This window comes from Drosophila grimshawi, unplaced genomic scaffold (assembly GCF_018153295.1).
Source record: "Drosophila grimshawi isolate 15287-2541.00 unplaced genomic scaffold, ASM1815329v1 contig_1240, whole genome shotgun sequence".
Classification (NCBI taxonomy): domain Eukaryota; kingdom Metazoa; phylum Arthropoda; class Insecta; order Diptera; family Drosophilidae; genus Drosophila; species Drosophila grimshawi.
Window position 1 is genome coordinate 20,443 of NW_025062749.1, and position 22,752 is coordinate 43,194.

The following is a 22,752-nucleotide window of genomic DNA, read 5'->3' on the forward strand; positions in this document are numbered from 1 at the left end:
GGAACGTTCACGATTTCTAGCAATTCATTTCGCAATTAATTTCCAGGTTTATTCATATCGATAACATAACATTAGAGGCGAAATAGCGTCAGCCGCATAATAGGATTTTCTTAATTAACAAAATTACTGCTAATAATTAAAAAAAATAATTTAAACATGCACCTAAAAAATGCATGAAAAAAATAATTATCTTTATAATAATCAAACAAAATTTGAATTAAACAAAATGAACTACACAAATTAATTTAATTAACAAAATGAATTTGAAAACCCTGTTGATTTTACAAAATTAGCGAAAAAAGTACGCTAAACTACGTTAGTTAGTTCAATAAATAATTTTAATTTAACAAAATTAATTTGAGAAACCTGCTAAGCTCACAAAATGAATGGAGAAATTATGCCAAATTACTTTCATGATTTAAATTAATAAAATTTTAATTTAATATAAAAAATATAATTTAATATAAATTAAGAGAAAAATTAATAATTAATAAGGGATTTCAATTTAAAAAAATTAATTCAAATTATTAAACTACAAAATTAATTAAGGTTAGCAAACGAATTAAACTACAATTTTATATAATTCGGACTGAAAAGTGAACATAACCCTATCAGAAGATAATTAAATTGAAAAAAAAAATATATTTAATATTAAGGGGTGTGCGCACTGTGCCCGGGAATTGTAATAACTATTTATTTATTTTATATTTGACAGAAAAAAAATTTTGCGAAAGTGGCCGAACCGATCTCGCAGGACCTATATTTCATACGGTCAGTGCCTGCTAAGCTTGCCTTAGGAACAGCTGTTCGCATTGCACGAGCTTAAAGGGAGTGTTGGTTGTTGTTGTAAGGTGTTGTTCAGTATGTATATATAGATTTAACATATTTTTAGTTAGCCGATATGCACGTAATTGGTTTTTTTTCCTACTCTTCATTTTATTTTTTGTTTTGCATTTTTTTTATTGGCAAATGCAATATTTAAAGAGGCAGGCAAATAAAATTAAGCTTTCACCCAACTGATACGGCATATATTCTTTCCCATACGGGTGGATGTAACCACAAGTGCGGAAAGCTTTATCGGCACAATTTAATATGCCTTAAAAAAACAATAGTAACATATAAAAGAGCTTTACACTTACATATGTCCAGCGTTGGAAAGCTTTCCATCGATGTGTGTTGGTACGTTAGTGGTTGGTCTATATATATTTTAAATAGGTTATGCTTATGTTATTATATGTTGTTTTTTTTTTAAATTTATTTATTTATAAATTTTTTTTTTAGGCTACCGTTCGAATTATCCAAGGAATTATTACGGGTAATTTTAAAATTTTATAAAAAAATTAAGGAAGAAATAAAATGTCGAGAGCGTCAGTTTCGCTCGACGGCGCGTTGTGATGCACTGCTGTGACGTCAGCGGATAGAGATTTAAAAGCTTTGGCGGAAGCTTTGCGCACGCGCAGCTAGGCGGTCGAACTTGTGGAGAAAACTGCCAATGGGCACCAGCAAAAATAAATTCCAATTTTGAACTCGCACACTTGCGTAATACTTGCATACTGCGGGATTTTTGTTCATATTTTGGCTGAATTGTGTGCACCACATTGAAACTTGTTACTTATATTTTAAGGCGCGCGGATATAACCTCACACGTGTGCCCATCGGGGAGCAAGCCGATGTGGAGTTTGTTGATTTGGTTGGGGTATAACATCGAGGAAAAAAGGCTGAGCTTTTCCGCCATTAGATCTTTTATAAGCAATTCCAAGAAAAAGCTCCGAAATGTGAATGTTCTGTTCCTTACATTTTGAGAGCCGAGAGTGATCAAGTTTTGCAAGATTTCTTGCCAGCGCATCTCAAGGCTAGTTACTAAGAAACTTAAAGGAAATTTTGTCGCCTGCGATCGATCAATCGCAAACAATATGCGGTACAATTTAAAAATGACGAGGTTATGATAGTAGGAGGCTTATGATAGAGTTGGTTCAACAGGTAAAAAACCAGAGTTACTTGTGCGATTGGTTTATATATTAGAAAACAATAAGCAAAATATTTGTAAACATGGATTTACAGAATTATACAGTGAATTTACTCTGATTCCAACAAATAAACTGATTATAGCAAAAAGAAATATTTTTGCAAATCAAAATAGCATTTAAGCTCAGGGATAAGTTTACATAGAAATAAATAGATGTCTATCTGCACATATAACATGGTTGGATTGACTTGCCTGTTAATGCTGATCAATAATATTATCAAATATTTATTTATGTATAGTTTATGCCAGATCTTTGCACAATTTTATGGTATGTTTTGTACTAGATTTTAATAGACATAGTGTTTTTAAATATGTTATGAAGCTTTTTTCATAATGTAATAGGACAACAACAAATGAATTTTTCAGGCAAACCGAAGATTACATACATTTGAAGACCGGAGTAAATCTGCCGACATTCAAATATTGGACCGAAGTTCGAATATTACTATTGTTCATTTAGATGAAATATATATAAATATATACTCACTCCAAGATAACTATTAAGTAATAATGCTTTCATATTTGTATTTAACGATCGTTTTGTTTTATTCTGTTAGAAAATTATTTTCGAAGCGCACAATCTCGTCGTCTAAAAGCAACTAACAAGAGGCGACACTTAATGTCTCGGAAGAAACACGTAAATATATGCAATTTTTGGAAATAGTGTGCACGGAGCAACGAACAATTATAAAAGCTAGAGTTGTGGAAAATTCATTTGATCACTGGACTATTTCCCAACTCAAATAAAATACAGACAATATTTTTAGTGCAACAAATTAATGAGGAACATGTGAAAAATGCTGTATTTTCAACACGGCAAAACATTACGGAGCATCATCAAATCTGATTATTTATGACTTATGTCGCTGAAAATACCAGCTCAATCTCAACCAACATATTGGCTGACCGTAACAGCAGAAAAGGCGACGTTAATGTCTATGGATATTTTATATGGATTTATATATTTTATTTATATCGATTGTTCCAAAGGAAGCCATTTGCTATAAAAAAATCTTCGTAAAGTGCAGAAAAAACTATAACAACAAAAACATAAGATTGCCGACTAAAACTACAAGAACAAAAACTTAAACGAGTCGGCTACAACTACAAGAACAAAAACATTTTTGTGACTTTTTCTTTTGTAATTTATTTTGTTTCTGTAATTTAATCTTATTGTTAATTTATTGTTCATTATTTGTTAATCATTATTTATTATGTTACCTTAATGTACACGTGTCCTTTGTATTTTATTTATTTTTTTTGCTTAAATTCATTACTATTTATTTAAATTGGTCAACGAGACATCGATACGATCTTTTATGTTAAAAAGCGTTAAACATTCTTGTGCAGGATTTTCTTCAATATTCATACTCTCACAACCGTCCCTGGGAGCTATATAAGGTAGGTTATTTCGACGCAAAAATTGTTTCCCCAATTTGGCAGACGCCGGATTTTATTGAAGAACAATGGTACTTAAATATTTAATGATAAACATGTGAATAAATAAATATATGAACATGAATAACGAATATATATACAAATTACTTAACATAACATTCAAATACATAGATAATCGCCTACATACAACATTTACTTAAATATGGATGGTTGTTTGGCTCTGATCACATGCGCGCAGTCGGCTTGCACTCGACAGGGCATGGATTTGATTTTTCAAATGTGTTTTTCCTTTTCCTTTTTTTGTACAATTTGTGTTTCAATATAAAGTACGCAATTTAACATATGGGTGTGACAATAATTTTCTTCTGCTCATGCGTTTGAATTTAAATTTTGGGTTCGATTAAATTTTATGCGCTCGAACAATGCAGCTTCGGTTGCTTATCCTAGGAGCATGTGATGGCACTGATTCCATACTGGAACGCACTCACCGGCTGAAAAGATACGCCGTCGGTGCGCATGCGCGCTCCCAATATCAAAAGATGGTAGATTTGCCCAGTGGTTCCCTCGCAGTATTTACGAGGCCGTATCCAGCAATTTTGCTCCCGGCAAAGTCGTCGTTGTGTCAACTTCAGACGAGTTCTTGGTCGCCCAGCAAATTACATATAAAATAAATTATAAACTTGCGGCGTGACCTGCCGTCGGCCACCTGAACATAAACTACAAAATTAAAACAGCATAACAATTATTTACACAGACACACTTACGCCGAATTTGACTCCACAAAGCCTAAAGTATAACGGAGGGTTAGCGCACTCCTAAAGACACTCCAACTTTGTTTGCACGGCACACAAAATCTACGCGCCATGCCTCACTTTGCGCTTTTTTCATATGTGCTAGTTCTCCCTAACCCACAACACGCCACATTGCGAAAAATGCCGCCACATGCAACGCCGATCTCGCTGACCCTGCCAGCTTGCTTCACCTTTTCAACAATGTGGCCCTTTAAATTTCCCTTTTGGTGGTGGTATACGATACTTGCCTATCGATACGTCTGCAAATGCAACACACAAAAGAAAACATTGGTGAACTAATTTGCAAAAAAACTCTAATTTGCACAGGCAAAGGTGCATAAAACAGACACATCGCCAAGTGCAATACAAATCCGCTACTCAATCGTCGTTTAGTGTGTGTCTCTGCTTCGCTTGAACTTTCGTGAACTTTTTTTTTCGTGTACATAATCAGCTGTGCGTGGGCGATTGAGTACATAGAGACCGTTTCTTTCTCGGTGCAGTTGTTGATGTCGGTAGTTTTGTGTATTTGGCTGCAATTTTGTATGCGCGTTAAGCTTAAATATGAACTCAAGCACAGTCGCGATAGTATGCCTGCGCAAATATCGTTTTATAAGCGGAAGGTTGAAGATATTTATAATTTTATAAAAAGAATCTGAGATCATTTCCTTTAATGCTGTGCTGCTTAAGGTAAAATTAGACTTAGTGAATAAAGTTAAAAAATCGTTTATCCTTGAGTATGAGAAACTGGAGTGGCTTGTCTATAATGAAATGTATAGTGACTTTTAAGCCCCCATCGGGCTGACAGCCGATATTACCTATTGCTGTGAAAAGGTTTAGCAATTGGCTTCAAACTTTTAAGAAAATACTAAGCATTTTGCTTCTAGTCTAAAGGTTTAGCAAGTGGTTTCAAACTGTAACGTAAATGTCAAAACGGATGTTTTAACTAACTTGCTTCAGTAGGGTATTAAAAAAAAAGGCGAGTTGTGAGATGACCAAACAAAAAAAAATTTCTATCTCATTATATCACTTCGGTCGGCCCCATATACTTGATAATTACTCCATCGTTGGTTTTACTGTATACATGTTTAATTTTTATTTGCTCTGATCATTCATTTTGGAGCGGTGACTAAACTTACTGTACTTACAAGTTAATATAAATGGGTAGCTTAAAAGTTAACATTGATTTTCAAAGGTATTTATTTTGTAATAAATTAGCATTAATAATTTTAATAACTGCTGATTTTTTAAATTTCAGCTTGTAATATGTATTTTTATTTTTGTAGGATCAATAATTGTTTTTCCATATTTTTATCATTTATTTATTTTTTTATTAATAATTAATTTGTTTTATCTATAATTTTCTTTTCATTTTCCCTGCTTTTACAATGTTTGGTCTTATTTTCTTAATATATTCATACATTTTTTTTTTGATTTTATAAAAATTTAAGCTTAATTGAATTAGATAGGGAAGTGAAAAAAAAATATAAGAAAATATTCAAGTGTTCTTTGCCGTGAATAATTTTTTTATTATAATTAATTTTGTTTTATGTATTTATGTATTTTACTAGGTGAATTTATAGATTTTTTTTTATTATTTCTGTAATGTTAATTTTTTTTCTATGTTCGACTTTAAATTGTTTTTATTTTTCGAGTGTCACGTGGGCATATAATTTTGTTGGCACCTGGCATTACAATCTAATTCAAGTCAAAAGCTTTCGATTGGCGTCACGTATTGTCACCGACTTTAAGCTTTTACAGTTCCAAAGCTACATTCTAAGCCGAAAGCTTCAAGTTTAGCTTGGGAAAAGCTGCAGCCTAAATCGTATAAAAGTTCAAGCTGAAGTGTATATGTATCAAAGTTTAATTATTAGTGCGGATTTGGGTTTTTATATTTTGTGGTTATTTTTTGTTACGGTTCGTGTGCTTGTCAAACTTGTCTTTTAAATTTCTTTGCGCTATCAGCTTTTCGATAGCTTTATTTTCAATACTTAATAATACTAAGTTATTTACTTTATAAAATTTATTTAATATATTTAGAAGCCTAGCTTAGTCTTTTCACCAACACTTTATTTATTAGAGGGTTGAAGCCAATTGCTAAACCTTTTCACAATGAGATTAACTAACGATCGATTAGCTAGAGTTTTGTGAAATGAGCGAGCGCCCTTTTTCGAGAGATAGAGAGAAAGAGAATGTTGCACAAAGAGAACCGTTAAGCCGCACAGTCGACAAATTAAATACATATAGATCATAAATCTGGTTGTAACTTCGTTGCTGCTGCCGCCAACATACACCCCCCGTCGAAACAGAATCCTTAACGGGCAGCAGCACATCTTTTGACAGCTTCTTGCTAGCCCGCCATTTGTAGTCTTCCTCATCCTCGACTAGATTGACCGCCTGATGAATCGATGGCTCCTGGTTGGTGGCTTCCACCAACTCGGCATCATCACTTTCATTAGCTCTGCGGCCGCTGCTGCTCGTTCTGCACCTGCTGTTGGATTCGCTGACTGTGGCTCTTCATCTGGATCATCCTTGTCGTTCATCTTCTGCTCATTGTTTAATTTCGCATGCTTCTCATCGTCCATGGACTCGAGTGTCTCTTGATAGCCACCGATGTCATTCTGTGCCGATTCCAGGGCCTCAATAAAGATGCCATCCGCCTTGGGCAGCTTCCAGTAGCGTCGCCAGAATCGATCCTGTCCAAAGCAGGCGGCCCTCAACTGATTGGTGCCCTTCTGCAGCGCCACCTTAGAGTTGCGCAAGGCGTCCACAATCTTGTCGAGCTTCTTTTGCAACTCATCGGCACTCAGGCGATTATCCTCGTCCTCCTCTAGGTTGGTGATCTCCGAGTCCAGATCGGAGAGATCATCCTCAATGATGCTCACATTGTGGCTCTGCGTGTGTCCATCCTCATTGATCGAGTTGCGTGTGTTGCTCTTTTTGGCCTGTGGCAGCAATGATGTCATACATCACCCCCACTACTGTTGTATTTGTTGGAGCAGGTGTTGTGATTGCTCCAACTACTGTTGCAGTTGCAGTTGCAGCTACTCCTGTAATACCTGCTCCGTTCAGCACTGGACACTTGTCCATTTTGGTAGGGCTCACTTCAGAGTTTGGAGCAGCAGTGTTGCCACTGTTGATGGTCAACAATGGTGCATCTGCATCCAATTCCATGGGCTGCATTGCCTGCTCCGTGTCAGCAGTTGTGGCTTCTGCTGCTCCCGTCAGCTGATGATCCTGCCAGCAAGTCGTAGTATATGCTGGCTCCAAACAGCAAATTCACACGCTGAGCTTTGTAAAAAGTTGGATCAGATAGTCGTATTTTGGCTCTAATTTTGTATGTCAATTGCAATGCCGGGCTGACTGTCCGTAATGGTGGGTAAGTGAATCGGCATAGTCCGATACTTGAGACTTGATGCAAATTTCCACCGTATGACCTTCAGTACGAACATTAGTGTCACCAAGACCGGACACTATAGTTGTAGATCGAGTTTTTTTTAATTGTAACTGTTGAACGAGAGGTGACCAGATGCAGTTGAGAGCCCGAATCCAGTAAGGTTCTGCATGGAAGAAATTGGCCCAAACCACTTTTCACTAGAATGATAGCCGTCGCCAGTAGCACGACTTCTGATGATCCATCGTGTGCAGCAAGAGAAGCAGAAGCCGATGGTAAAATGAAAGACGAAGACGCAACGAGAGCAGAGTCAGATGATCCATTGGCGGGCTGCTGGGAGAGGCTGTCATCAAAGTGCAGCAGGGTATGATGCCTATTGCCACAGACATGACAATGTCCACTGCTGCATGCCCGAGAATGGTGTCCGAACTTTAAACAATTAAAGCAAAGAGCCAACTTCTTAACTTCCTTGTGTCGCAGTAAGTAAATAGTATGGCCGACACAGTTACAAAATGGGCACGGAGAATTGTTAGATTGGGATGCCACAAAAGCAAGGGAATGATATCCCATTGCATGCTCCAGTTTCTCTAACTTCTGGCATCGCTTCTCCAAGAATGTGTAGAATTCTTGAGCTGAGGGTATTTGGTCCATCGGTGCAGACTCCACCCAACAACTCTGAGTAGTGACGTCTACTTTTTGGAGCACCATGTGTATGACCATATAGCCCGATATATCCTGGGAGCTTCCCAATGACTCAAGCGCGCGCATATGGGAGTTGACCTTGTACGAAAACTTTCGAAGTTTCCCTACTGAGGTCGAATCTACCACCTTGGAAAACTAATCGCTTGTTGTTAAAGCGTTTGCTTAAAATGTCCAAAGCCGCACGATAATTTACACTTGATATTTCTAGCGAACGTACTGATTCTAAAGCTACGCCCGATAAACACGACCGCAAGTGCTGAAGCTTTTCAATGTCACTAAGCTGAGTGTCTGTGTCAATAATTGAGTTAAACATGGATATGAAATTAGCGTATTCCGTGTAACCACCAAAAAATGTAGGCAGCTTGAGCTCAGGTAATTCGGTCGATTAGAACGATCAATATATGTATATTGGAGCTGACCGCTCAGCTTCCGACTCAACATGCCGAAATGTTGACGATAAGGGACGCGATTCGAACAGTTCAAGTTGCCTTTTTAAACAGTCTCAGAAAGTTTCTGCTTAAATCACTGCCTATTTCGTTGTAGTCAAGACGTTCCAGACTGTCGTTGAATGAGGCTTCCGATTTTTTTTTAAAGTTCAAAGTTTGACTTAATTTGAACCGAATTAACCGAACTTCTCATCGACACCGGGCACAACACGTCTAGCCTCTGTAGCGCGGCATAAATTGATTCCGCCTTGCGCTTATAATAAGAAATTTGAGCAGGCACAGTATCATTGAACGCGACTGTTGTCGTGTTCATGTTTAAGCTTAACGCGCGCACGAAATTTCTGCCAACTGCACAATGTAAACCAACAACAACAAATTCACCGAGAAAGAAACGGTCTCTATATGCTCAATCGCCCACGCGCAGCTGCTTATGTACACGAAAAAAGTTCACAAAAGTTCAAAGAAAATCAGAGGCACACGAAGCGGCAATTATTTGGCGAACTTCTTTTGCTCTTGTCTTATTATTTAGTTGAGTATCACTCGAATCACTAATATTGTCTTGATTTGTATTATTGTTTATTAAACGCACTTTATGGTTTAATCACAACGATACACGAGCAAAAATCACTTTATTTAATATATTCAGACTAGAAGCCTGACTTAGTCTTTTCAACAACACTTTGTTTATTAGAGTTTTGAAGCCAATTGCTAAACCTTTTCACAGCGAGATTAACTAACGATCGATCAGCTAGAGTTATTTGAAATGAGCGAGTGCCCTTTTTCGAGAGAGAGAAAGAGAGCGCTGCACAAAGAGAGCTAAACGCCGGTTGCTGCAGCTAAATAACCATACAGGGGGGGTTATCTGGTTTTTTTGTGACTTTAACAAGGGATTTTATTAGTCTTGCACTCGTACAAAAATACACAGCCGGTCAATTTTATCGATTTTATTTGGAAGTTCTGAGCTTGTTTATGGCATTAACAATTTTTTAATTTTTGAGTAGTGACATGTTATTGTACGGTCAGCGGGCAGGGGTGGACCCACTCCTGCAACAAGCCGATCCGCAACAAATCATTAGCATATGGTGTATAACATCTGGCGGTCGCCGCTTTAAGACAATGGTCATATATGAGTCGCCACTCCTAAATCTAACCGTGTAACGAACACGCTGAAGTGTGCAGCAAACTGGAGGCGTACTCTGCCTACAGAGTTGACTGTGCTCAGGCAAAATGGGGTGGGTGCTTTTGCTACCTAGTAAGCTGCCGTGTCACATAACCAAAAAATAGTAGACAGAGTGCTAAAGGAACGGAATGAAACAACCAGACAGAAAGCTAACAGAAGAACAGAGATGTTGATGTTCTTCTTCATTTACCCGCCCAACCTGTAAATACTAATATTCGGTGCCTTTACCCTATTAATGATGCAAAGCCATATTTATCTCAGGAGCCCATTAAACTATTTTAATCCATAATTAATTCCTTATATACTTCATAATGGTGGTTTTAGTTCCATTATTTTTAACATTAATTTTAGGAGTTTTACTTAATTACTAGTTTTCAAGTTTAATGCTTGGGAAGGTTACTTATTTACTAATAATTCATTCAATTTATTTTTCTTCAATTTGGATCTAATAATATTCAATAATAAACTTATGCTACAAAAGCCCTTGGCTATATATATATATATATTTAATTTGAGTTAACTAAATCAGGCTGTTGTTTACATATGTCTTTGTATGCCACATCTGTTATATGGTCATTATTAGTTGGTTATTTTCTTTATAACTTACAATCTCTGAGTGCGGTCACGCCGTACTTAAGCACCAAAACAGCTGTGTTAGTAGGCCTGAAGACGGATGACGTTGCTGTTTGAACTTTAAAACGGATTAGACAATATAACAGCTGATATCACATATACATACCATACCAAGTTTAGTTAATGCATTATAAAATTAAATATTAATTCCTCACAAACTCATTCTATGTTAATTTAAACTAAAGTTTAATAAAACGTAGAGTTGTGTAGCCCTGTAGAGTTCAGTCCTAAAAATCGAAGTTTTGCAGTGCAGTCACTATTTCTTCAGGATGATTCGGTCAACCGCCGCTCACATATGATCCGATACTTGTACCAGTCAGAGACTTCGGCGCTGACCCGTCTTTAAAGGACTGGTACCGCTGCACGTGAGCACTCTACTGATGTATTCCCCGTATTGCACACCCAACAGATTAACAGCAAGTTAATTCTTAACGGCAGCAATACGCTGGTCGCGCTCGAACTGGAAATCTTTTAAATAATATGCTATGCCGGGTTTTTATAATATATTTACACAATGTTTATCCAATATTGGTGGGGACGCACTTTTCACCGTTTTTAGTATCGGTTTATTTCAATTAATATCAATAAAACGAGCTTTAATATGACGATGCCGCCAAGTTCTTTCTCAATAAGAATATTGTTGCACACGTCGTCAATTGCAGAAAGGAAATGCATTGGCCGTAACCAACTGTGTGGGCGTCGCTACGCACAGATGCTCAGAGTCAGAGTTGCTAATTAAGTCACCGATTAGAGTTGCTAATTAGGTCACAAAGGGCTGAGAATGGTTCGGCCAACGCATCATTGTCGATCAGCTGTTTACATGTGTGCTTACAGGCTGATCGTTGTTACAGTCGCGTCCCAAAAAACGTTACCAGTGCTTTTTTTTTTTGTTTGTTAATATTAATGTGCATATAGGTACACCACTACAACCGTTATTCATTGTGACTTGAACACACTGCAGCCCATGTGCTGTGTTGAATATACACAAAGAGTTGTGTTGGCCTGCCCAGTTCTCACTGTTAGAGCGAAGATTCCCCGCGTCAGGGTAAGCCTGGATGGGAGAATAAAAAGAAGTACCACCAGCGTTGTGTACCAACCAAAGTTTGTCGCAGCTAAACTAATTCTGTTAGTTAGCAGCATTGGTATCCATTAAGCAAATGTTGAGCATATAGATGCACGATTGCATTGAATGTAAATTAACATAATTGTGAACACTCACAGATGTTGTGGGCACACTGATCTTGCTACAGAAAGTATAGAAGTAGAGAAATCAAAATATTGCACATGGTCTGTGGCTATATGGGAAGTATTTATTCCTACTGATGTGCCTGGTGCTGGTGATCCAAGACGAGATGCTCTACTTCAATAGCTACTACTGAATGACTTTTTTATGAACAACCACACGTACACCATGGGACTGAAACATGTGAATAGACTCGATCAACTCTATCCGTTCATTGAGATCTCACTTGTGAAGGCCTTCGAAACGAATGCCACCAACATAGGAAATCTTCATATTTTGTATGGCGATCACACTAGCATGTTGGGAGTGGTGCGACTGCGTCTGCTGTGCAGAAAAGAAAATTCGCACACGGGCTGGAAACCAGTCGAGTTTTCAAGTCTCGACTATAAGCCCAAATGGAAGTTACCTTATGAGCGAATATCATACACAGACAAATATTGGCGCATCTATGAGCCCTGGCTGCCCATTAGTCCGACTTACAGTAGAACCGATAAGTTTTTTTTCAACTATAACTATCCCGGTTATTTACAGAGCTATCCGGAGATGGAGGGCTATGTAACACTGCTCTCAAATAGCTATGATAATAGTATGAGGGTGATTGAATACCTCCAGGAGAAGCATTGGCTTACGTGGAAGACAACGGCAGTTTTCATGGATTTTACTCTCTTCAATGCCGATGCGAATATCTTCACCATATGCACTTTACTTGTGGAACAAACGCCCTTTGGGACTATTCTGTCCAACGCAAGGATAATCAGTGCAAAACTGCATTTCGTTGCGCAGCTGGGAAAAGGTGGCCTGATCGTACTGATCATCTATATAATTGTGGTCATACAGTTCTTCAAGGCTTTGGTTATGGTGGTATGGTATGAGCCGATCAAGCTGCGCAGCATGTGGACCAAGTTGGATTTGATTATCTTTGTGCTCAACATCACAGTGATTATTCTAGTAAGCGTACAGGAATTTATGGTATCGCAGCTGCTTGCAAAGGTCGAGAGCTCCAGCAAACTCGAGTTTCTCGACTTCCGTATGCCTACCCGCCTGCATGAATGGACCCGCAACATGCTTGGCTTTCTTGTCTGCCTTACCACCATGCGTTTGTGGCGTGTGCTGCAGTTTGCCAGCGTCTTTCAACTATTCGCTTCCACAGCCATGATAATTCTAACATTTTTAATGGGGTTCGGCATTGCAGCTGTCACTATAAATGAAAATATTGCGGATAGCTTTAGAGCATGAGATCGTCTATTAAAGAGAAAGTCTAATTATATCCAACAGATGATGTTTAAGATTCTCATAATTAGGTGAGATAGCCTATTAAAAAAATATATATTTAATCAATCAAATTAAATACACTGTTACAAAATAATCCAAATTTTCAACATATCATTTTACCTGAAGCCAATAAGAATGCATAAAAGAGTTTCTCAGGTCAGCTCATGAAGATACTCGACTTTCTCGCTGATAACCAATGTGCACATTGTGAATCTTATTACACTTCATTCACGAATTCATCGTGACGAGCTAAAGAGCATTTTGTACAAACTGGATTTTGTCATTGTGCATTTCAATTTATTTTCGTACGATTAATACTGGTATCATCATTGCTGAAGAGTTTGTAGGGATCCAATAGTAATTGTTTAAAGGCGAATGTTCGTTTAATAAAATCATTCGAATCAATATATTCCTTAAAACTTTTGCATTTTACAAATGCTCCCAATTTTAAACAGGATTTTTAATATTATCATTTTTCTCTTTTAAATGACATCTTCAAAACAACTAAATAATTATGCGCAAATAGTTTCTATATTTGACTTGAAAAGGCTTTTAAGGCAATTTGGAGATGGCTTTGTTGGACTTGTTTGCAAAAACTTGCGGAACCTGAGCCTGGCTGTGGGCCAATAGCGAAATGACTTATGACTAGCGAACCATTTCGGACTTACTTGAAAGAGCATTCAGCTCGCACAATTGTTATGGGTTGGCAAATAAAAATTTAATACCTCATGCTTTTAGGCTGCTGCTGTAGAAAACTATTTGAGTTGCCCAGTTTCCAGTTTGCAGTTCCGAGTACCCAGTTCTGTGTAATCGGAGGCAGTCGTTTGTGTTAGACCCACACTAATAACTTTACACACATTTTGATCAACAGCAAATGTAGCTAAACTAAACAATTGCGAACGGCGCTAAACTTTTGCCAGTTAAGTTACACACCCTCCCTGCAGACAGACTGTCTGCTACTTTTTTGGTGCACACTTACACATACATGCACATACGTATGTACCTAATATGTGCACATATGTGTGTACCAGTTGGGGAATTGAGTAAACTTTTATAATTATTAGCAACAAATGAGCAGTGACAGAGTGCTTTTGCAATAACTGTAACTTTTTCCAGACAGATCCTTTCTGGCCAGCAAAAGAAAAAAAGGATACATCTCAAATGATAGCTGACTGTTACGGCTCAATTTAAAAGTTTTAACCTGACTACTAGCACGTATTTACCTAGGACCAGACACATAAGAAATAGTGTAACAATTAAAAGCCCTGACAAGTTTACAATGTCCTGAGTGAGGGCGGAGAAAAAAAGTTCTTAATTTTAGATAGAGCTTACCCGGTTTTAATGAAATCTGTTTATGTCAAAAAAAAAAAAAAAAAAAAACCGCTTCGAGAACATCTTGAGAAGTATTTTAAAAATATATGGTGCAATGACAAATATGTAATAATGCTGTAGTAAATTGAGCTCGATTGCAATATGCCTTGAATACAGTTGTCAAAGTATTCAAGACTTATTGCCGAATTTCCCTTTAAAATGTTGCACACTAATAGGTGCGTAAGTGAACTCATATCTTATGACCTGCACTATTTATATTCTATATCTGCAACACGGGGGCAGATCCAAATTTTATCCAACATCTCTGGCTTTACAGTTTCAATGAGTACATTTTCGTAAATATTATGCGATGTATTTGTGAAAACTAATTCCTGCAAGTAAACTTGAAGCTAAAAATCTTGAAGCTCCTTCAGTACTGTGATCGGGTGTATTAAATATGTGATTGCCCAAAATTGATTATTTTGCTTATAACATAATATAATAATTATTCATTGTATGCAGCTTTAATGCATTTTTGTATTGAGTTTTCACAATGATATTGAAGATAATAAACATAAAATATATTTCTGTTTATCTTCAGACCTTTAATGTAGAAAATTATTATTAATTTCAAATTTAATGAAAAATAAATAACTCGAATGTAATTTAATTGAAATTCTAAAGCGCTAATGTGCATTCTACTACGACAACACTGGATAACTGTGCACCTCCTTGGTGATACCACAAATGAAGTACTCTCGTCTAAGCAATTGTTAGAGACCGTAGATTAACAATCATTATGCCGATTAAAGATTACAATCTGGACCAATTGGACGATAGGGCAGCAGATCTGCATTTGGAATAACTGCAAGGCTTGTTGACTTGAGTTGCCCAAATTGCTTTGCAGAAAATGAGCATTGTCGCTGTCGAGAGACCATCCCAAGCACAAGCAACTGATTGAAATCAGACTCATACGGAAGAAGCCTGCGAACTTGGAACAATACAAAAGAAAGTGCAGCTGAATCATTCCAATTAGGAATTGATTGATATCATCAAGCAGCTAGATATTTTGCATAACTCTCTAATTAACAAATATATTTAATATGTAAGAGCTTATACAAATATACGGGTGACTTGTTTCTTGCATTCTTAATGAATGGATAATGGTTTCGTGAATTCTTAGAATTGGATAATGAATGGATCAGTAATCAGTGCTCATCAAGACAATGCTCGGTGAAGTCCAAGAGAATTTTTGGAAATGCTTAACATACAATTTCCGAGCCAAGTTAGCATAGAGGAGTTTACAGTTTAATTTGATAGCCATGTTAATAAAAGGATTATCGGAGTCGCTGGCTAATCAGATTAATAAGTTTGGAGTTTTACACACTCCCTGCAAGCAGGACTTTTGGCAGACACAGCTAATGCATAGATTTACTCACAAGGCCGTACTAAAATCACCGGCTTGCGACAAACGTTTACATAAATACCAGCATCTGTACACGAAATCGTAGGTAACTAGGGTAAAAGGGGTTCTTATCCGATCTTTATAAAATTTTTCGGTTGATCAGTAATATGCATATGCTTGTTATATTTTAATTACACGTCTCGGCCTTTAAAAAGATGCTTTTATTGCTACCGGAAATCGAAATGTATCGATGTTCAAGAAAAAGGATTTCCGGTAGATTATATATATTACATCAGTTATAAAAATAAATAAATATTTTTCTGCCTATGGTATAAGAGAACAAATATTCCAAATTAGAAGTCTTTAGCTGTTATAGTCTCTGAGATCCGCATGTTCATACAGACCGACGGACAGGCAGACATTGCTATATCGACTCGGCTGTTGATCCTGATCAAGATATACATATTCTTCCTTATGGTACCGGACATGCTTCCTTCTGACACAAAACCATTATACCCTTCTTACCCATTTTACATGGGTTAAATTTTAAACAAACTTTAAAATTCAGGGCGAATTTTTAATAGTATGATATAACACTCTACTTTAGTAGTAATCTGAGATCATAAAATTAATAAGCAGTTGCACACTCTTCGAATATTAGATCTGAGTTAGCTGTTCCCTAAGATAACCCAACAAACATTTTGCTCAAAACTTGTATTCTCTTTGAATTCAAAATTAAAGAGAGTCGCCTCAAGAGCTTTGGCTGCAAAGAGCGCGCTGAATGGAAACTCGCACAGAAAGCTCGTCTCTCGCATGCTCTGAGAGCGCAAACTTTGGCAGCTGGCAGGCAGCGAGCTCGCAACGCTTTTTGGGTTAGAGTTGCGAGTGCTGGTCATAAAATATATGTCGTACTTTGGCTTCAGCATTTGCCGAGCGCAGGAATTTAATTCATAAGTTAAGTGGCGTGTCCTCGGCCGTATACAGACAAGGTTAAGTGTGGCTCGTTGCTACTGCAGCCGTAGTAGAAGCAATAGCAAACACGTCAGAGTCGGGTCCTGAATTTTGAATCCTGCCGCCCACTCGCTCGTGTCTTAGCTATAGCGTGTGGGAGTTGTTTTGAGAGTGGCTCCCATTTCTATAATATTTCTTATAAGGTTTTGCTGCTTGAGCACGAAACCGCATCCCTTAAAAGCACAGCCCCCGACTCCAAACTTTTAAATGGCGGAGCCTTTTTGTTGGCAAGTTTTGGTGCGCTTTAACAATTGCCTGGAAATATAATACATGGCTCATCGTCTGGGGGGTTGCTTGAACTTTGTTGTTTTTGTGTTTTCTTGGGTTTTTTTTTGGCCTTTGTATTCAGTCTTAAAATACTTTTGATTGAATCTTTTTTGCTGTGTACGCGCGACAAACAAATTAAGCAAATGACACCGTGGACAACATAAATCACAAGCGAAACCGGCAAATTCAGCCCTGACCAACAACAACATAATCAGACCTTGTCACGCCCACCGCAAATGCAAATGTGGACAACGGCTAAGCCGCCCCCATGATTTGCATAAAGAAATAACCCAAAACAGTGGCTGGGAAATTTTTAAGGCCTGACTGACCTTTAGCCCCGTGTGGCAACCTTTTTATTTGCATGACACGTTTCAACAAACTACCCTGCCCAAAAAACAAAAAAAAAATAAGAAACATTCAACACCTACAAATAAACCAAAACGCAATGCAGTAAATATTGAAGTAATCAAAAATGCAAATGTCACTACGTGAATTGTAAAATGTAGTCGGCTTTGTAAAGTATCTCGTTGCCTGGCATTACCAGAGCTCCCAGCCGATGGGTCGCAATAATTCGGCTTGCAATTCCAGAGCACATTAATTCCACTCGCAGCTGTTTATCCCAAAAAGTTAATTGCTTTCCCGTACCCTCTATTAATCATATTCCATAATTTGTTTAGCCTAATTAGCGACCAGCTGATAAACAGACAACGATAGCAAGGACGATAAGCCAGCCAAAGTTCGAAGAACGCGGAGAACTTGACTGGGTCATTAGACTCAAATCATATCCACTTTCCAACTGAATCATTGTCAGTCTTATGAAATCTTCAACTAGTTCATTAAAATTCATTGATTTGGATACGCAATTGGAGCTTTGAGAGAGAGTTTAATTTCTTTTTTCATTTTATTTAGCTACACTTATATTGAAAACTGAAAAGTCAAAGCTAACAAGTGAAATAAAATAAAGGAAATGAAAAGGCTGCCACCATTAGCCTTTATTTCTCTCCCGGGGCTTCAAGTATATTATATGTAGGTATCTATGTACATCAGCTGTTGAAATAATTAACTCATGGTTTGCTCTCTTCACACGAGTTTGGATGTACTTATGTCATATATTATATTCACGTTGTCGCGTGCCAAGATGAATATTAAAACAAATGTCGTTGACATCATTTAACAATTTTCTCTATTGTACAAGCGAAATTAACATTACGATTACAAATAGGCAGTGTACATACACACATTTACTTTTTGGCTAAGCTTTCGTCCTGCCTGCCTGTCCTCCATGCTCTGCTTGTTGGGATGGACGAGTACAGCAGTTATTCGGAGTTTCCGAGTTGGGCATCAGGTATTTTAATGCAAAATCCGCATAGCATTTCGAGCTGCAGAGTAACGAATTTTCCTGTAGTTATTTTCCCCGTTTAGCATTCGCTTTGCACTGCTGCCTCATGCTTGTTTTTGCCATTAATAGCAATATCAAGTGACAAACAAAATAGTAAAAATGCGAGGACAGATGGGTGAAGGAAAACTTTTAATTATTTGGTCGAGGTCGCAAAACTCGCACTGTTTTTCACCCAGCGCTGTTCGCAGTTTTTCCGATTTTGTGGTAGGATGCATGTGTGTGATGTGTTGTGGTTGCCCTCGAAAGGTAAATCAAATTACGCAGCTGGTGTCATGTTATTTGGTTTTTGTAATTAGAAGTAACTCCACTAGTTGCAACTAATCAAATTACAGGCACCTTGGAAACGACGAGAAAGGCCTGCACAAAAAATTGTGCCCATCTGGCGATGAGCTCATGTGCGACAACATATGCTAAGGACATTCCAGGACCTTCCAGCGCGTGAATCTGCAAAAGGCTTTTATCGTCTATAAGCAAGCACGAAAGCAAAAATGGCTTTTTAAAGTGTGCATCAATGCATGAAATACGCTATGAAAGCGTTTTAGATAAATACGCGAAACTAACAAACAACCATCTGCAAAAGCCATTCGAAAGGATAAGACAGCAGCTCTGTGCGTGTATATAAAAATGTGTATGTGTGTGTCTGTACAAGCGATACAGATCAAATAAATTGTACGCAGTTTAATGAATACCAAGTCTTTCAATTTTAATTCAATATGAATTCAAGTGCAGCATGATCTGACATAATATTAAAGCAGAAGCGGTGAAGTGTACGTCAGAGGAGAAGCATGATAAGCCAGAGGACTAGCCAAAGGAGCAGCAGCATACGAAGCGATCAGAGGAGCTGCCACTGGAACAGCTGCATACTTGGCAATCACGGGAGCAGCAACTGGAGCGATCACTGGAGCGTGGGCGATGCCATTGTAGTTACGGGCAATCACCTGGCTACTGGTGGCAGTCACAAACGGAGCAGGAGCAGCAACGACTGCAGCGGGTGCAGCAGCTACAATCGGAGCACTATAGGCCAACTGTTGGCCAAGGAGAAGACCTGGCTTGGCAGCAGCGCAGGCGATGATGGCAAAGATAACAGCAGCCTGAAGACAACTAAGTCACTTTCAAATTGTGCTCAAGTATCAATAAAACAATATGTCAACTTACGAATTTGAACATTTTGGTTATTTGGGATATGCTTGCAGCTCGATGAGTTGAACTTGTTCGATGGCATTTAATAGTTTTTGCTGCGCTATTTATACAAAAAGGCGACTACGATGTTGACCTTAAGTCTGCATTTCTGAAATTTGTGGCTACCACGACGCGTTATACATAAAACAATGGGAAATAACATGCGGAGTGGGCCATGCGAAGTGATAACGGCTACAAAATGTTTAATGTTAACTGTGTTTACAAACTGCCAACGCATTTCAATGAACCCAATGACTCACAGTTGGATGAAGACTATTTTGGTGTTTTGTGGTATAAATACTCGCTGGCAACTGTAGTTGGACATCACATACATAGTTTGCAGCTAACCCTACAAGCAACACAAGACACAAATCTTCAACATGTTCAAATACGTAAGAGCCAGAGAGGGAAAGTCCTTGTCGTGTGGCCTGCTTCTCTAACTTAACTGCCTCTGTTTTCATTTACAGACCATCGTTATACTCGCTATCATCGCCTGCGCTGCTGCCAAGCCAGGTCTTCTCCTTGGTCAACAGTTGGCCTATACTGCGCCCGCTGCAGTTGTTGCTGCTCCTGCTCCGTTTGTGACTGCCACCAGTAGCCAGGTGATTGCCCGTAACTACAATGGCATCGCCCACGCTCCAGTGATCGCTCCAGTTGCTGCTCCCGTGATTGCCAAGTATGCGGCGGCTCCTTTGGCGGCTCCAGTTGCTGCTCCTGTCATTGCGAATTATGCTGCTTCTCCCTTGGCCTATAGCTCTCCTCTAGCTTACAGCTTGCCATCGCCTTACTCCGTCGGAGCTGCTCCAGTTCTGTTGTAAGATTATTGTGAAAGGATTAATAATGCAAATAAAAATCGATTTGAAATATATTACTTTTGGGCACACCAAAATGAATTAATGAACGTGCTCTGTGTGCAGATAATGTGCATAAGCATCCATTAGCTATTTACATTTAAATCACGTAGCATGGGGAATATTACCATCAGTGGCGGTTAGCGGTCCAATGGCTTAATAGTTTATTTTGAATATATTCGGAATAATGCAAGTGGGTCAAGGTCTCTAGGGCCACCCTGCGAAGGTATTGGCAGTTGAATGAACTCTTAAGCAACGAGCGAATTATTACAAAGGACATTCCAGTTTTTTAATTTACTCACATTTAATTTTCTTGTTAATTATATCTCACCTTATTTGTTCGGCTTTTAGAAACAATATTGAAAATGGTTAGGCACACCAAAAATAACATTCCCTTATAGATATAGAGTAAATAACATGGAAATTCTGGTTCGGAGTTTGACTTAATTTAATTTAATTTTTTTTTTTTAGGATTTTTTTTCGCTTAAGGAAATTATTGAAGCTGATCTGGCTGTTCATGGAACATTTCACATTTGTGTAGTTATATTGTATCTACATCTATCTCGATCCCACAACTGAAAACTCATCTTTCTACAGATAGTCCCCATGGTAGCGATATAGTGGTCCGATAATGATGATATAATATATTTGACTTGTTACAATTGCACCGATACTTTTGAGAGTAAGTAATCGAGTCAGGTGCGATATCAGTAGTGAATCGATATCTGAAGTGCATAGAAAGTCAGTTGGTTGCAGTCGGAGTTAGAAGACGGACTCATTATTAAGTATAAGGTCAGATTGAAACATATTTAAGCACAAAGAGCAGAAGCAAACTGTTATAAAAACTGCGAGAATTTTAATTCATAAGAGAGACGGTTCTGAGGCAGGAGCAGCTACCGAGTTGTAGAACAGCAAGAAGCTTTGAGGCCTGCAGTACAGATATCTGTAGAAACTGCAATTGGTATGAACATCGGTTGACATAGTTTCAGAAGTGCGTGCAATACTGTCAGAAATATTTTAATACTGTTTACCTACAGCTGGCAGAGAGTTCGGTATTCAGTATGGTGAGGTTGACTCGGATGATCAATCTCATCAGTAGTTACCCCAAATAGTGGGGTACATCACCACAGATTTTAAGATGGCTGTACCTGATGGTAGTAAGACCCATGTTAACCTATGGGGTGCATGCGTGAAGAAACAACTACAAAAGTTGCAAAGAATGGCCTGCGTATGTATGACAGAAGCTATGCGCACCTGCCCAACAATGGCCCTTGAAGCCTTAATGGAGCTCCGATATATCCATCCTATCCGATAGTCAAGCAGCATTGAAAGCTATAATGGGGACTAAGATAACATCGAAGGTAGTCCATGAAGTTCGTTCTAAGCTAGACCTGCTCGGGACTCACAACAGGCTCACCCTACGATGGGTCCCGGGTCACAGGGACATAGCGGGAAACGAGGCGGCTGACAAGCAAGCAAGAATGGGGGCAGAAAGGCCCCTAACAGGACCAGAACCGTATTGTGGCATAGGGAGACACACTATACGACTGGAACTTAGAAACGAGGAGAGACAGAGACGGCATCAGAGCTGGTCAGAGGCAGTAGGACTCCGACAAGCCAGATGTCTCCTTGGTGGTTATAATCTTGTACGTTTTAAACAGATTATAACCATGGGGAAGAACAGCCTTAGGATACTTACCGGTCTATTCACAGGACACTGTAGACTAAGGAGTCACCTGACAAAATTGGGTATATATAGTAGCGATCTCTGCAGGTTTTGTGAAAGAGAGCAGGAGTCCTCGATGCACATCCTGGCAGAATGTGTCGCCGTAATTAGAAGAAGAAGCAGCATCCTAGGGGCGCATGTTTTGAATTGCAAAGACATAGTAGACCTCAACCCAACAAAGATCCTCACGTTCGTAAGGGAGTTGGGGCTGATGGAAGAGCTATAGGCTCAGAAGGGGGCACAATAGATCAAATACGTCGTGGTGCAGCTTCCCCCCTAATAATAATAATACCCCAAATAGTTCTTTGTTTACATTGAAAGATGTCGAGAGCAGTGTGTGAAATTTGTTGGGAACAAGCAACCCTGATGTTTAACAGTGAGTTCAAGAGCTAGAATAGAATAGCACTTACAGTACAGTGGACAAAGTTACATGTTGCTATGTCTGCTAAAAAAGAATCGCTTACTTGGGCCACAAAGGTCTGTGTCCCTAGCCAATGATCTATAAATATTAAATTTAAAAA

General features: G+C 38.4%; 3 protein-coding genes across 3 annotated transcripts; 2 read left to right on the forward strand and 1 right to left on the reverse strand.

The window, feature by feature from the left end:
• The first annotated feature begins 11,978 nt into the window (after positions 1-11,978).
• LOC6558787 (polycystic kidney disease 2-like 2 protein) lies at positions 11,979-13,046 on the forward strand. The gene has a single exon (XM_043214418.1). It carries the CDS (start codon positions 11,979-11,981, stop codon positions 13,044-13,046), a length of 1,068 nt encoding a protein of 355 aa, XP_043070353.1.
• A 6,123-nt stretch (positions 13,047-19,169) lies between these two features.
• Positions 19,170-20,196, reverse strand: LOC6570712 (cuticle protein 16.5). Its single transcript, XM_001996889.2, has 3 exons — positions 19,915-20,196; positions 19,631-19,846; positions 19,170-19,566 (listed from the first exon to the last, which is right to left on the reverse strand). The coding sequence occupies exons 2-3, from the start codon at positions 19,640-19,642 to the stop codon at positions 19,222-19,224; spliced, it is 357 nt and encodes a 118-aa protein (XP_001996925.1). The 5' UTR covers positions 19,643-19,846; positions 19,915-20,196; the 3' UTR covers positions 19,170-19,221.
• On the forward strand, positions 20,034-20,472 carry LOC6570713 (cuticle protein 19.8). The gene is made up of 2 exons (XM_001996890.2): positions 20,034-20,046; positions 20,122-20,472. Exons 1-2 carry the CDS (start codon positions 20,035-20,037, stop codon positions 20,470-20,472), a joined length of 363 nt encoding a protein of 120 aa, XP_001996926.1. The 5' UTR covers position 20,034.
• Positions 20,473-22,752: the final 2,280 nt, after the last annotated feature.

Bases quoted from the DNA above. Each gene is read 5' to 3' on its own strand.
- LOC6558787 (XM_043214418.1), top strand. From the start codon at position 11,979: ATGGGACTGAAACATGTGAATAGACTCGATCAACTCTATCCGTTCATT.